Source organism: Columba livia, chromosome 2 (genome assembly GCF_036013475.1).
Source record: "Columba livia isolate bColLiv1 breed racing homer chromosome 2, bColLiv1.pat.W.v2, whole genome shotgun sequence".
Lineage (NCBI taxonomy): Eukaryota > Metazoa > Chordata > Aves > Columbiformes > Columbidae > Columba > Columba livia.
In genome coordinates, this window is record NC_088603.1 from 16,673,942 (window position 1) to 16,688,247 (window position 14,306).

At 36.5% G+C, this 14,306-nt stretch overlaps 1 protein-coding gene across 19 annotated transcripts in view; it reads left to right on the top strand.

Annotated features, from left to right (window-relative positions):
• Positions 1-14,306, top strand: part of ZNF438 (zinc finger protein 438) — a 53,828-nt gene that overhangs the window by 25,044 nt on the left and 14,478 nt on the right. For 7 of the 19 annotated variants that reach the window (XR_010469949.1, XR_010469948.1, XM_065050591.1 and 4 more), the window contains 2 exons: positions 8,326-8,392; positions 8,573-8,629. The exons of 1 other annotated variant lie outside the window; for it this stretch is intronic. Coding sequence is in view for 12 of the 18 variants with exons in the window: in XM_065050591.1 (XP_064906663.1) it covers positions 8,602-8,629 (28 nt within the window). In the remaining 6 variants the exon portion in view is untranslated. 11 more of the 19 variants (XM_065050592.1, XM_065050594.1, XM_065050599.1 and 8 more) reach the window with 4 other exon arrangements.

A 14,306-nucleotide genomic window follows, 5' to 3' on the forward strand; every position in this document is an offset into this window, starting at 1 on the left:
TTTTGAGTTCAGCTGAAGAAAATAGGCCTTTTCCTTCAACATAAGAAACTAAGTATTTCAGTGTATAATTCCTATTAAGAGCTTTTTTCATTGGGAGAAATTGGGCATTAGAATCTAGTATGCCTTGATTGGTCTCGGGCATTGGTCAGTGTTACTTCTTTTTTGGCTTTTTATTTGGCACTAATACCCGTTTTCTCTTCATTGTCTCTTCTACCTTAGAAATGTGTGTGTATGTGTTACAGATCAGTACTTTTAGAGGGGAACTTAAAAGTCATTAGTTGATAAGCAATTTGAATATCAACATCCTTGAAATACATGCCATCATGGCCTAGCTCATTTATTGCTTGATCTGGCACGGTCACAGGTTTGCCTTCTCACTTTGTACTCTACGCCGTGTGATAGTAAGCTTCTTTTATTTATATTTTTCCCCACTTTGTGAATGTTTGTTTTGCTTCAGTCTGTAAATAAGACCCATTGAAGTTACTTTTTAGAATGCAGCATATCTTTGTATGGACGATATTGCTGCACAAACATTATACATGTCAGAATGTAGTTTTCTGACTGAAAGCTGTCTAGCAGACTTTTTAAGAAACTTTGTAATGGAAATTCTTATAGAAACAACTATAGATGATGCTTACTTTACTTATTTAGTACCGTGGCAAAAGTTAGTACTATGCTCAAGTTTGCAACTGTAAAGTCAGAAATAATTCCATTATTTGAGTCAGAATTGCAAAGGCAATTCACCTTGCAAAGTTTGGAGTATTGTTTTGCTTTTTGTCAGCTCTTGGTTACCTTTCTTCTAAGTAGAACATTAACAACATGTCCAGACTTTATTAAAATAATAAAAACCCTGCTCAAAATCCTCCTGAATGACCCAATTAAGTTTTATTTTATTTTCATCCCCTGAAGGATTCAGGTTAGTGTCCAAATAACCCATCATCAAAATAGAGGAAGTGATTAGGGATTGATTGTTTCTTGTTTAGTCTTTACATGATTTAAGGACCAGCTGCAATTCTGCAAAGACTTTAGTGCCACATTTCAAACTGAAGTCAGTCAGATCGTGCTGGTGAATGTGTTGTACTCTTGTCTTAATCCTTAAATTATTAATGGAATTTAAGGGCTGTGTTACCTGAGACATTCCAATACTTTTTGACTATGTGTGAGTAAGTTCTGAGGTATCAAATATCTCTAAAATATGTTAGGACTATCAAATCAAGAAAACAGAACACTTGCTCTCCATTCAGCATTGCAGTCCTAGCTGGTTGTTTCTATAGTCAAAACTGATAATTAACAGAATCCTAGAACTTCATTTTCACTGGAAAATTGTTACACTACTAGTAACTGCTTATTCCTCAAATGTTGAAGTTGAGAAAGATGGAAAAAGGCAATTAATATGCAAGTAATATTTTTTTGGTCTTTCCTTTAGTCATCTTTAACTATTTTGGTTGCTACCTTTGTTGTACATTAAACTCATTCTACTCCTTGAAATAACCTCTGTATCAGTAGTGCAGGAGCAATTAAATAAAAAAATACGTATGGCAATTTATTATAAGATATCTTTGTTCTCTGGCACTCAGTCAAGTTCTCTTTAATCCTTCAGCATAGCACAAAACACAGGAAGGTTTTTTTAGCTAGTTCTGAAGTGTGGTGAGAGCATTTGGGTGGGAATTCCTGGAACAATCTGTCCTATGTACATGGAGCCAATGTTACTGTGATTTTCAGTCTATCCTTTGTTGTTAAGAGGTGAATGCAATTTAAATCCTGAAAGGCATTTGTTGAGGTTGGAGGTTTTCAAGGCCCATCTGGACAGAGCCCTGAGCTTGGAGCGGGAGCTGGACGGGGTGACCCAGCCCGGCCCCTGCCGGTACAACACTAGTGCGGGTGTTCGTCTCATCCTATGTAAGTGTCGTTATAACTGCAATGAAATAGCCGGTTAGTATTTGTGATATTGTGTATCTGAAATGAAAGCTAATGTACTACAGCAGATATATAGTGAAAGATAAATTATGTATTTTTCCTTATTAGACCAAAACAGTCATTAATTATGAACAAGAGCAAAGTCATAAAGTCTCACAATTTAGTCAGGCATTGCAAACTGAAAACCATAATGGTGTACTGCAATTCCACTACGAATAGCATTATACATTGCTAACAGAATTGTAAGATATATAGGTTCTGTCTTATGAAACTGCATTACTGAGAACCCTGGCAAAACTTCTTAGCAATTTGGACCCATGCAATAAATTAATTCTTAGTTTAGGACGAGGATTACATGGAGAGCATGAACAGGAGTAGAAGGAATTGCACAGTTTGAATTTTGAAGTGAATTCTAGAGTAGTCATTGCCAAGTAAGAGTGCTAGATGTTTCTGTTTCTTGATTAGTTTAAATGCTGAATTAATTTGAATTTAAATTGTAAGAACTGTTGACAGCATAGATTTCATGTAGTATCTTATAAAAATGCAATTAGTAGTTTGTATTTTCCAGATCTATTGTTTCCAACTCCCCTCAGAATCAATAACAAAATGTAGCAACTTGTACTGATTCATCGTTTCACAGTTACTTTCACAACAGTAAGGTCGAAGACTGTATTTTAAAATCAGAAGCTTTGACCTTTTAATACAGAATAATGGCAAAGATGTCTAATACAGATGTGGAACTTCACACAACTCCAGTTCACGGCATTCAAAGCAGTACTATGAAGAAGGTATTTACTAAAGGAAAACATGAAATGACAATCTATCATTTGAAATTTGGAAAAAAATATTAATCTTTTTTGGCATTCTGTGAATTATCTAATATTAGGCATAATAGCAACTGTGCTGTTCTTTGCTCTTCTGTCTTAGTTTTTCAGAATGAAACTCTTTTCTCAAATGGAAAATAGGTGGGGTTGTTTACAGTTATAAAAACTGTTTAACTATGTTTTAATACACATGCATTTCATGAAATGAAGAATCAATATTCCTCCTTCTTCAACGTTCTCTTCTCCCAGGCATTCTTTTGAGAAACTTAGCTTTTATAATTGTTTTCTCAGGTCCCTGAATTTGCATTCGTGATGATAGTTATAGTTGTAAAATAAGAACTACTGAGACTGGACGCTGAACTGTCTGCAATAGTAAAAAAATGTGTGGAACATCCTGATTTCTTGCAGTGTATGTGCTAGTCTTTATTCATACACATGAAAATGAAAACCCTTCGAAGTTGGTTTCAAAGGATTTATCTGCTCAACAAAAGCAATCGCTTTTCATTTGCTTTTTTATTATAAGCTAAACACCTAAGTTGCCCTATGTTGTTTCATAAATAAGCTTTTATTATCAGCAACATGTTATCGGAAGTAGCATCGAGCCTGTCAGGTAGGCACGGTTCCACCCTGACAGATGGGCAAGTGCAGGCGTGCCAGCCAACCCTCCTCTACATCACCTCACGGAGTAGGAAGGGAAGAATTTTTGCCCAGGATTGGCACAGTGGCATTTGTTGCATGTAAGGCTGGAAGTTCGGGAAATGCTTTCAGACTGGTCCATCTCATAGGATGACCAAAAATTTAAAAATAGCCTGGGTTTTGGGTTCTGCTGGGTTTGTACTGGGAAGAGTGACCAGTTGCAGTGAGGCTTCTGTTTCTTTTTGGCTGTTTGCTGAAGTCACCGAATGGGCTGAGCCAGTTCTGCCACGGACACGCATTTCTCTCTAATTAATTACCTAACTGTGGAAGCATAAGCAGTGTCTAGTTTCTCTTGTAAGAAAGCTGTTGTTTGTGACTACATGCATATCTCTGTGGATATAGAATAGGAGGATGAGATCTACTGATGTGTGATGAAATCCTAGTGTGAAAATTAGATTTAGAATAGAAAATGTTGAATAAGAATACATCACACTTATACACCTGAAGATTTGGATAGTGAAATGCAGAATATTTTTGCAGGTTTTCAGAAATACAAATCAGCTATTGCTTGGTTGTTCGGGTTTAGGGGTTTGGAGGTGTTTTAGTTTTGTTAAAACAAATTGGCATAATGCCTTATTCTTGATTTTATAAAGTAGCCAAGCACTGCAGGCTTTTGGCAAATACATTTGTTTGAACAAATGCTTTTGTCCGTTGCACTAGTCCATCTTTGCCTGTCATTTTGTCCTTCCTCAGTATTTTTGCGTAGATTGAAGTCGAATGCAGTCTTTAAATACCAATAGATTATGCTAACTTTGCTGGAAGTTAGGCTGATACTCATGCTTTTTGGGGACTTGGTTTCCATTTAAAAGTTTTTACATTCTGGGAAATAACAGTTGCACGGCACTGTCATTTACAAGATGACACAGTGCATGGAAGAACAGATGTGAAAAATGAAGTGAATAAAACTGCTTTTGAAGTATATATTGACATTTCATGGGCTTCTGTTAGGAGAACATCTTTTCTAAACTATACTAAGTATTTAATTTTTCTTCTTAGCTGAATGTTTTCCTTCTGAAATGAAATTACATAATAATATTTAACTAACACTTCTTTACATGCCTAGTTTTAAATTAAAGTTCATAATTAAGCTTAATATGAAATAATAAGATTTGATGTGATGCTTTCTTCTAGTACCTGAACTAATGTTCGCTGCCTTAGAAGGTACAGTTATCATTGAGAAGCTTTGTTCTTTTAATAAAAGCTACCAAAAATAAATGCAGTTAGGGTCATAGTGGTTTAGTTTAATACTGTTATGATAATGAGTACTATAATTACTTTCAGGTAGTTCTTCCTTCCCTGAGGATGAGACTTTTAGTTTTGATGCCTGCTTAAAGCATGAGAATGACAGTAAAATTAATGTCATAACCTTTACAGCCTATTTGTCGTTTTCTCTGTAGTATCCTAAAGGATTTTGTGTAACATCTGAAATAAATGTCTTGGTATGGACAAGCATCAAATGAGGTTAATTGGGTTCACCTGATATTCAGATTCAGTCTGTCTGTGAGGACACCAATTTCATATAAAAGACCTGTGGGTATCTTTCAGTGAAAATTGCTTTTCAGTTATTACATATATATGCCCTGCTTCCTTTAATTATTAAAGACCAATTTACAGTGTAGTTTTTTCCAGTTTATTTGATATTTTGGCTTCTCCTCACTGAAAATCCTTTCATTTATCCTTTCATTCTGTGGTAACATAAGGAGTAGTATAGGCATGATAGAGCTTATTTTATGGCATTAAGATAAATTTTACTTTTTAATTCTATCCAGCTTCAACTCCACTTAACTTGAAATTCTTGTAATAGATTTCTATTCATCTCTGACCAGTCAGCACCAGATTTCCTATTTTGAGTTCTGGAGTACTGTGGCTTGAATGATGATATTTATTGTCCTATGGTTAGAGTTACAAGCTGAGCAAAACAGATTATAAGATTATGTAGAATTTTTAAACTTTGGTCATTGGAGTAGGCTCTCAGATGCAGAACACTTCATGTTAATGCCAGATAGAAATAATCCATATCGTCTTCCTTATTTGGAAATAACTAGTATTGGTCTCAAATATATCCAAGGGAGACTGTAAGAATGTTTGAGTCCTCAGTATTCAATAAGAACAACAGGACATCCTGACAACAGGACATTATTACTGGTGTCCAACATAAAATTTGTTCTGGATGTAAGAGTGTAAAACAGGTACAAAATTTAGTTAATAACTTTATTGCTAAGTTGGGCTCTTTTCTGAACATTAACTTGTTATTTATGGGAAGTAGTTATGGCAAGCCATATTTATAGTGAAATGAAAAAACAAAACAGAACAGTTCTCCTGAGGGCAGGTTTGGGTAGCTGTGTAGATGTTGTATCCTTCAGCTTCTGTACTGTGCATTGATTCAAAATTTCAGAGCTTTTTGAAAAGACTCCCGTTCGATGCATGTCCTTAACATAAATAGATGTAGATATTAAGTATCTGTTAAGCGTGTTACCGGTTGGCTGAAAGGTGTCAGACACTGTCAATGAGAAAGGAACCTGAATCATTTTACGTGCAGTTATACATTATACGTGTGGTGGGGCAGGTGACAAGACCAGCACTAGGTAGTGATCAAAAAGACAGTAGCACTGTTGATAAATTGGAAAATAATGTAAAATGCAGACAGGACAGTGACACATAATTATGTGGTTTGCTTTGTAAACTGTATTTGTGTTCAAAGAAAACATGTTTTAGTACAGTAATACATATAATAATGGATAGCAAAATTTGAAGGGATGATAAGAAGTAGCTTTCTCTGACTTAAAAATCTTGAACTTTTCTGTTTTCCCACAAAGGAAGGTTACTTGATTAAATATCTGCCGAAATAACGGGCAATAAAAGGTTCTTTGGTATACTAACAAGAAAAAAAATCATGAATGGCTAGAAGATGAAAAGTTAATTTGAGAAATTATACTTTATTGTTGTTATTATTGACAGTAGCTGATCAGTGTACTAGTCTGTCAAAGAAGCAGTGGATTTTCTAGATCAAGACCACTATCTTTCTTGCAGCTAGAGTTGAATTCAAATCAGAGTACAAAGTGGATTTGTATGGTCCAATTTTCTGCCCTAGTGTTAGGGTTTCTGAATGCTTGGAAAAAGATGTGGAGCTTATGTTTCCACATGGTATTCTAAGAATTATTGATCCGTATCTTGAAGTCTGGTTTGTTTGCTGTAATTATAAGAGGGAAGTAGTAACCATAAGTGGGGCACTCTTTAAAATTATATCATGCTCCCTACAACTGGGGAGGGACCATGAAAACCTGTAAAAATGTGACTTCAGAATAATAATTTTGAGAACCTTAATTTGAACATCATTTCTTACATGGTTTTTTACAAGAACATGCATTGCTGTATCTACTTCAGTACATTTTCAAATGTTGGAAGTCCTAAAGCAGAAGAGAAAATTATTTATTTCTGTAAAAAGATCTTGTTGAGCAACACAGGCTTAAAGATGGATGTCTTATGCTGTGGGTGACAAGTGAAAATCCATGCTGGTTCCTAGAAGTGTTTTGCTGTTCCAAAATTACATCACCATGGTCTGCTCCATTCTTGTAGGTTAAGATGGAGTTATCTGTATGTTACTGTGACGTAAAACTGTATGGAAATGAGCTGCCGTGAGTTTGTGTGCTGGGTCGGACGGGTCTGAGGTTGGTGGGTCGAGTACCACGGACAGAGGCTCCTTGGGGCAGCCTGGGGCGCCTTGGTCAACCTGGCCAGGAGCTGCTGGTGACACACCAGCGCTTCTCATTGTGTGTGGCTCAGACCGGAACATACAGATACCAAAGAGCCTCACCTATCTGCTGTGTGAGAGGTCTCCTCACAGCAGCCACACTTGATTTTCTTCCGTGCTTTGGTACTGAACATCCTTGAAGTTGAATTCGTTTTGCCTCTTCACATTTTACTGCTGTCCACAGAAACATCTCCTTCCTGGAACCTCTTCATTGCTTTTTGAGAGGCAATTGCATGGTAGTAAGGAAACATATTCAAGGCTTATTATTGTGTTTGCTAATTGCCTCAGAATTTGTCCTAACTGTTTTTCTCTTGATCCAAACCCGATCTTTTAGTATAATACTTTTTGTGCTCAGAAGGGGGCTCTCGAGTGCATGTCTGGAATGTTCCTTATGTAAAATTCTACCAGCTGTTAAATTGGCCAGAAAAGTCAGCAAACTCCACATCTGCACAGCTGGCCCTGCCTGTGGGAAATGTTATAGATATGCACTGGTATGAAAGCCTAGATCCAAGTAAGCCCTCAATTAGTGGGAGCTCCATCTGTGTCGGTCAAGGGACTTGTCTGTTACCTTCCCAAAGCCTCCAACTGCATCAGAAGGAAAAGAGTTTTATGTTGTGTTACTTTTACATGTTAGTGATGTTCATCTGAACCAAGTTATTATGTAGCTGTTCCAAAAGCTAGGCCATTGTATGATAAAGAAAATCAAAGTAGTTAATAACAAAATTTTATATTGTCATTGTATTATACTGTGTCTTTCTTACTTGACTTGCTTGACTTGACTGTTGAATCAGACTCGACTAAAGCCACACACTGACTGCAATGGAAAGAAATGGCCAACTCTTAAGTTACTGGGTGGCCACTTGATGTAATGCTATTTTATGTCAAACATTGTGCACCAAATTTTGCAATAAGTACCAACATCAAATTCAGGAGAGGTGGCAGTGTAATGTTTGCTTCACAAATGCAAGCTAATATCTTCATTGTAGCATCCATGGAAGATTCTGCTGGTCAGTGAGTTTTATGGGACCCATGCAGTCAGATGTTTGAAGGAGAATGATCGCTTAACCCTACATTGTCTGTGATTCTTCAGAATGCATTGACACATTCATGACATGTCCCCTTTTCTGGCTTTAATAGGGGTTTCCAATGCAAGAAGCCCAAGTTAATTGTTCCCAGTGCCGAAATATGGAGAGTGCATATAAGGGTATGTGTGATCCAGAGAAACACTTGGTTTTAAACTCTGGTGGTGTTTTGCGTGATGTATGGGTATACCGGGATCCATTCTGAAATATAATTTTGGAAAACTGTTGCCATTGTCCTGTTTTGGTTTTTTTTTAATGAAAAATTATCAAAACTTCTAAGTATCTATATTTCTTCTTTCCAGGAACGTTCTTGTAACTATTAAAGGGCATAATGCAGAATCCTTTAACTTTTTGTGCAGGTATAGTATACTTTCTATACTTATTTTTGAGAAATTAGATGCTTGTGATTCAAAATGTGGAAGAAATTTCATCATCATTAATAAATCGCTGTATAATTAATGTCTACTATTCTACCCTAATATGATAAAAAAAAAAGCTGTTATACTGCAGCATTTAACACTTTAAACTATGGCAATAGCCAAGATTGTCATCTTCTTTAGGACATTGATAGTTACTGTTACCGTCTTGTTGAAACCTGAAATATATAAATCTTGTTTGATTCAGCAAAATTAAGTGTTCAGGATTTATTAAAATTTTTTTAACCTTATATATTTGAAAATCATTGTAATGTTGGACCCCCATATAACTGGAGGCCAAATTAATTGCAAGTTATGCTACAAGACTAGTACAAACAAGAAAATAAATATTTTCTAAATATAAGCTTAGAATTTTCAATTTTAAGTGTCTTCTCTCCAGCGTTCCTATCCTTACTAAATTTTTTTTGTGTTTAACAATATTTTTCTATGTTTTGTCTCTTCAGAAGTGATTAAAGTTTTTTAAAAAAAATAATATATATATATATTTTTAAATTTAGCATCTTGGATTTTTCCCTCCATTATTAATAAGGGTATTTGTACTGCAACTGTGTATTCCTAAGCCTCTAAATGTGTAGCCATGACTTTAATTTCCTTTCCCTTTTGATCTGTGTCACAATGCTAATGTTTAAATAATGATTTTTAACTTGCATGTCATTTGTAATGATACTTCTTAAATGTGAGTGAGTGTTTGATGGCTACGACATAAGCTCTAATGGACCTTTCAGAACCGTTGCAGGTTGTCAGTTAAGTTTCCATTGTTAGTAGTTATGTTAATTAAGAAAAGCACTGTCTATTACTTAACTTGAAGCCTTGAGCTTTTACTGTCATTTAAGTTTGTACTTTACCTGTTTTGTGAAGACTGAGTATTTTTATGATACTGTAATAATTCTGAGGAACCGTTCCAAGAGGATGTCATGCAGATTGATCTTAGTTGATGAGTTCTGTGTCTAATGGGACTATTCTTTCAAGGGAGACAGTACTAACTGTTGTGTGAAGCTATCCACCCTGCAGCGTGCTCCGTGTCTTTATGGCTTATGACTTAAATACTTAATTCAAATACTTAAATGCCTTATTTTAATTTTTCCTTTAAATAACACAAATTTGACCTCTGTTGTAGTCAAATTGAATGTGTTATCTTTATGTTAAAGCCATTTTTGAATAACAGGAAGAGAATACAGACTGAAGCTGTTTGCAAACTTGAAACTGATGCATCATCCACTTTGAGATTTTTTTGAAGACTTTTCTACAGAAAGAAAAAGTCCAGAGTGAATGATAAGAGCCATATTGTACACTTTGAAAGTGAGAGTTCATGTTAGAAATCATTACCAGATGCAGACCAAGAGCTATATCAGTGTGAAATCATGATGTTCTACAAATATATTAGTCTCAGTGTATTCTTTTTATTCTTTTACTGTCACTTTTCTTTGTCCTCGTATCAAGCATCACTTTTGTCTCTTAAATGTGTTATGACACTTTGAAAATGTTAAGGCTGTTAACAATTTATAATGATTTATGTACAACTATAACATTGGTACATTTCTTACAAATAGAAGGTTGGAAAATAAATGGTATTGGAAGTAGAACCTATCCATCAGTTACATTCAGTATAGCATTTTTGTCAGTCTTTCTATACTTTGAAAGTGCTTGTTATTCTCAGTTAACTATGGAAGTAATGATTAGTGCAAGTTCTGTGAGTGACAGCATAAACCCTTCAGTGCTACCATTTGTCATGTAATAGCAGGATTTCTGTAATTTGATACATACTCCCTCAGGGCATCTGTATTTTCTCAATTTAGAATATTTTATAAGAAAGGTGATTCTCATTTATATAACAAGCAATTGCAATTCCATGTTCAAACAGATGCACTTTTCTGTATAATGATAAATATTTAACTGCTAGGATTTAGATTTTTTCCTAGGAATTATGAAATGATCATTGAAGCATCATATTCTGTCGTTCACACTCATGTTAATATTTGCTGTTGAGCAAGTGCTGGGTATTTTTAAGTCCTCCATAATGAGACAAAATACCAGTGTGCCTTAGAGAACTGACATACCTTTGGCATTGTCAGGTTTATAGAACGTTTTTACTATATTACTCTTAACGTGAAATAACTGTGTATCTTATATAATTAGTGTGTGAAATATAAAGCTGTTGTGGTTTATCTAGGAATTTATTTAATTCTTTTTTGTCTTTTTAAAATATACATTGGAAAAGTACAGGCTGAAAGCACAATATTTGTCCTTAAGTATGTTTATTTTAATTTAAAAAAAAAAAGTAGTTTTTTTTTTAAAAGTCATTGTATAGTTTAGTACATTTTGTATCTATGTTAGTATGGTCATTTGATGCTGGGAGATCTTAAACTTCAATTAGCCATGTAAATGTGCTTCTTAGCATCAGCTTTGCCTTGGCTGGAACCCCTGCTGCCTTTATATCATTAACATAAATGCAGGTGCAAATAGCATTTATGTACTTTGATAGAAAGCAGTTGGAGCCGTTTCACTGTGGGACATGACGCTCTCAGATTGTGTACATCTGTTCAAATAATGTATCCAAGCCAGTGACATGAGCGCAAGGATAAAACATCTGCCCCTGAGACCGTTTGCCGTACGGCAGATGCTTACATCTTTATTTATGCAGATGGTTCGTGTGATGAGTTGAGCAATGATGAAAGCGAGGAAGTTTGACAAAGATTTCAGGGTATTGCTCGGGATGGGAAAATATGTTTGTAACAGTGCTTAGTTTTCAGATGTCTACCAAAAGAAGAACATCTGTTATAAATACTGATGTTTTTAGTAACACGGATGTGTTACTTGGGACATTAACTAGATTAACACAAAATCAGTAAAGGATTTAAAAAAAAATAAATAAATCACTCATGCAAAAATTATACTGCAGTTATAGACCCTAAGTAGTTCAATAGGAGTAATTACTTTTAACATACTAACATAACTTGTCATGAAGATGTTCAGAGGGTGTGTGCAGTGCTGGAGAAGATTCCTTGGCTTTGGGGGCTTTTCCATTGAAGTCCTATTTCGAGTTACAAAATGACCAGACAAGTCGTTCAGCCTTTCTGGTGACTGAAAGTTCCCCACGGGCCGTGGCCGTGAGCCGTGGGTCCCCACGGAGGGGCTGGCGGGGGCCCGGGTGTCCCTGCCCGGGGCCCGGGTGTCCTGGCCGGCCCGACGCGGCGGTGACGGGCGCCCGACTCCCCCTGCTGGCCTCCCCGCCCGGGGGCTCCTTGCTCCGCCCGCACACACACACGTGGATTTAATTAGAAATGTGCTGATATTTCGGCACACGGCAAGCTGAGCATATCATCTTTGGCCGACATTCCTGTCGACTGCATTCCTGTTGTCGTTCCCTAGCATGCTGGCACCCCTTACAAGTGTGCGCTGATATATTATCTCTTATCAGCAGTGTATTCAATCAGTTCCCTTTACAGCACATCCAGTACCTGCTTTGGGAACCGGTGCTGGCTTTTAACAACGCAGCGGCTAGCACGGGCAAGCCTAGCAATGCCAAGAAGCACTGCAAACAATTGTAATTATGCACAGGGGGACGAAAAACATTCAGATACTGTAACTGAAATTGTTTTCTGCTACATCGTACTGCCAGAAAGGCCTAGCTATGTTCAGATTTGGCAGCAAGTGATAATTTTATATGTTCTGAAAACCAATGTCTTCCTAGCCAGGATCATAGTCTTTTCTGAAGGTGTTTTAGTTTTCCTGTGCTATATAGGGCTGTGTCTGTCTTTGGAAAAAAAATGCATATATATTTGAAGTACTGTGGAGATCCTCTAATCTTTATTTTTGTTTTAATCCTTAGTGGAATGGACTACAAGTCGCAATGTTTTGCTTATCTCAGCCAAAGCTGTAGAGGCTTTTTCTGGAGAAGTCTGGGTCATGAAGAAAGAAAAGGGGGGACAGCTAGAGCAAACAGAAACCCTGGATAGAGAATTCCCTGTTCAAGAGTTAGATACTTAGGTCATTTTCAAAAGAAATGAGCTATTTCCAAAATCCCTCACAAAATACTTTCCAACTATCATCAAACTTTAACAATGTGTTCTGTGTTCAGGCCCTTTCTTTGGGGAGTGCTAAACCCTGTTCATATAGTTCATACTGGAAAACACAAAATAGCCCAGGCCGAGACTGATGAGTCTTCTGATCCTCCATTCATCTTTAATAGAGGGGGACTTCCCAAGGTTTGTACTACAGAATTTACCATATGTATGCTTTTAATGCTTCAGCTGACATATACTTACTCTTTTGAGCCAAAGTGGTGAATTAATTGTTTGTTTCCTCTTGCATACAGGCTCTCTTCAAAAAGAAGTGCTTTGATTTTCACACACACACAAAGTGAGAGAGAGAGAGAGAGAGATAGAGAGAAAGATAGATAGGGAATGACAATTTTGCTCTTCCATTGTGCTATTTCCACATCAGTATTTGTAAAATTAAATTTTGGGAGTAAGAGGCGTAATTCCCTTACTGCAGTCAGATGTGTTTTCTGCCCCATGGAGGGAAAGGAGGAGAGTTGAACTCTCAGTAAGACAAAGCTAGATTCTGTTCTCAGCTTACTTGAAAGGAGAGCGAGAGTCTAGTCAGAAAATATTTCATGATTTATTCATAAAATGGTTCTACTTGACCTTTTTGTGCTGCGTAGTTTCTGAAGAACTCTGCGTTTACTTTTGTAGCAGACCTGGTCATTATTGTTTCCTGCACTTAAGGAAAAACTAAGTCTATTAATTGCCACTTACATTAGGCATATTAAGATTTTGTCCAGGTTGATGTGATCTTGATAGTTCTTTTAAAAAGGATTTTACATTGACTTTACAGTGAATGAATTACTGTTTAGGTCCATATCTTTCTTGAAGCTCGCTAAAAGGAATTTCCACTGGCAGTTCTCCTAGAAAACAATTTTTTTAAATCCAATTACAGCCTTTTCTCTTGAATCTTCTGTTTATCCTGAGCTTCTCTAGTACCTAATTGATATTTGCAATGCCACTGAAAGTTTATGAATTATGAGTTTATGACCAGGACTTCCATCACCTCCCTTCAGCTGTTTTCTGAACAATTAGTTCCCCCAGGTGGCTGTGTCACTGAAGCTTCATAGGTATGCAGGGACATTGTCCTCCATGGAACAGAACAACTGGGCAAACCCGACAAAGATAAATTACTGGATTTGCAGTAGCAGCAAAGTAATTTCCATTCTAGTCTGAGTCCTGTCAGAGCAGCATGGTTTCTAGATAATGCCCACTTGAAGCTTGACATGGTTGCTGAAACTAATAGAGGCATGTAGAAGCTGAAGCGTAGGCTTGGATGATGTATCTAACAGTCTCTCTCAGACAGAAGTGCCATGCTTAATCAGAAAGGAACCAGTGTTTTCATCTTGAATAGTGATTTCTGTGGTTGCAGAGGCCAGGCACCATCTTGAACCCAGAGATTTATCTGTATAAACCTTATTCCTAAGCTCTCTTATTGATATAGTGAGAAAAATCTGTGTGTGATTTTTTCAGATCTGAAGGTTCAAAAAGTTATTAATAATTACAGATGTTTCATGTCTAGCTCTCTTTATGTCAGTTTTCATTTCTTGTTACGA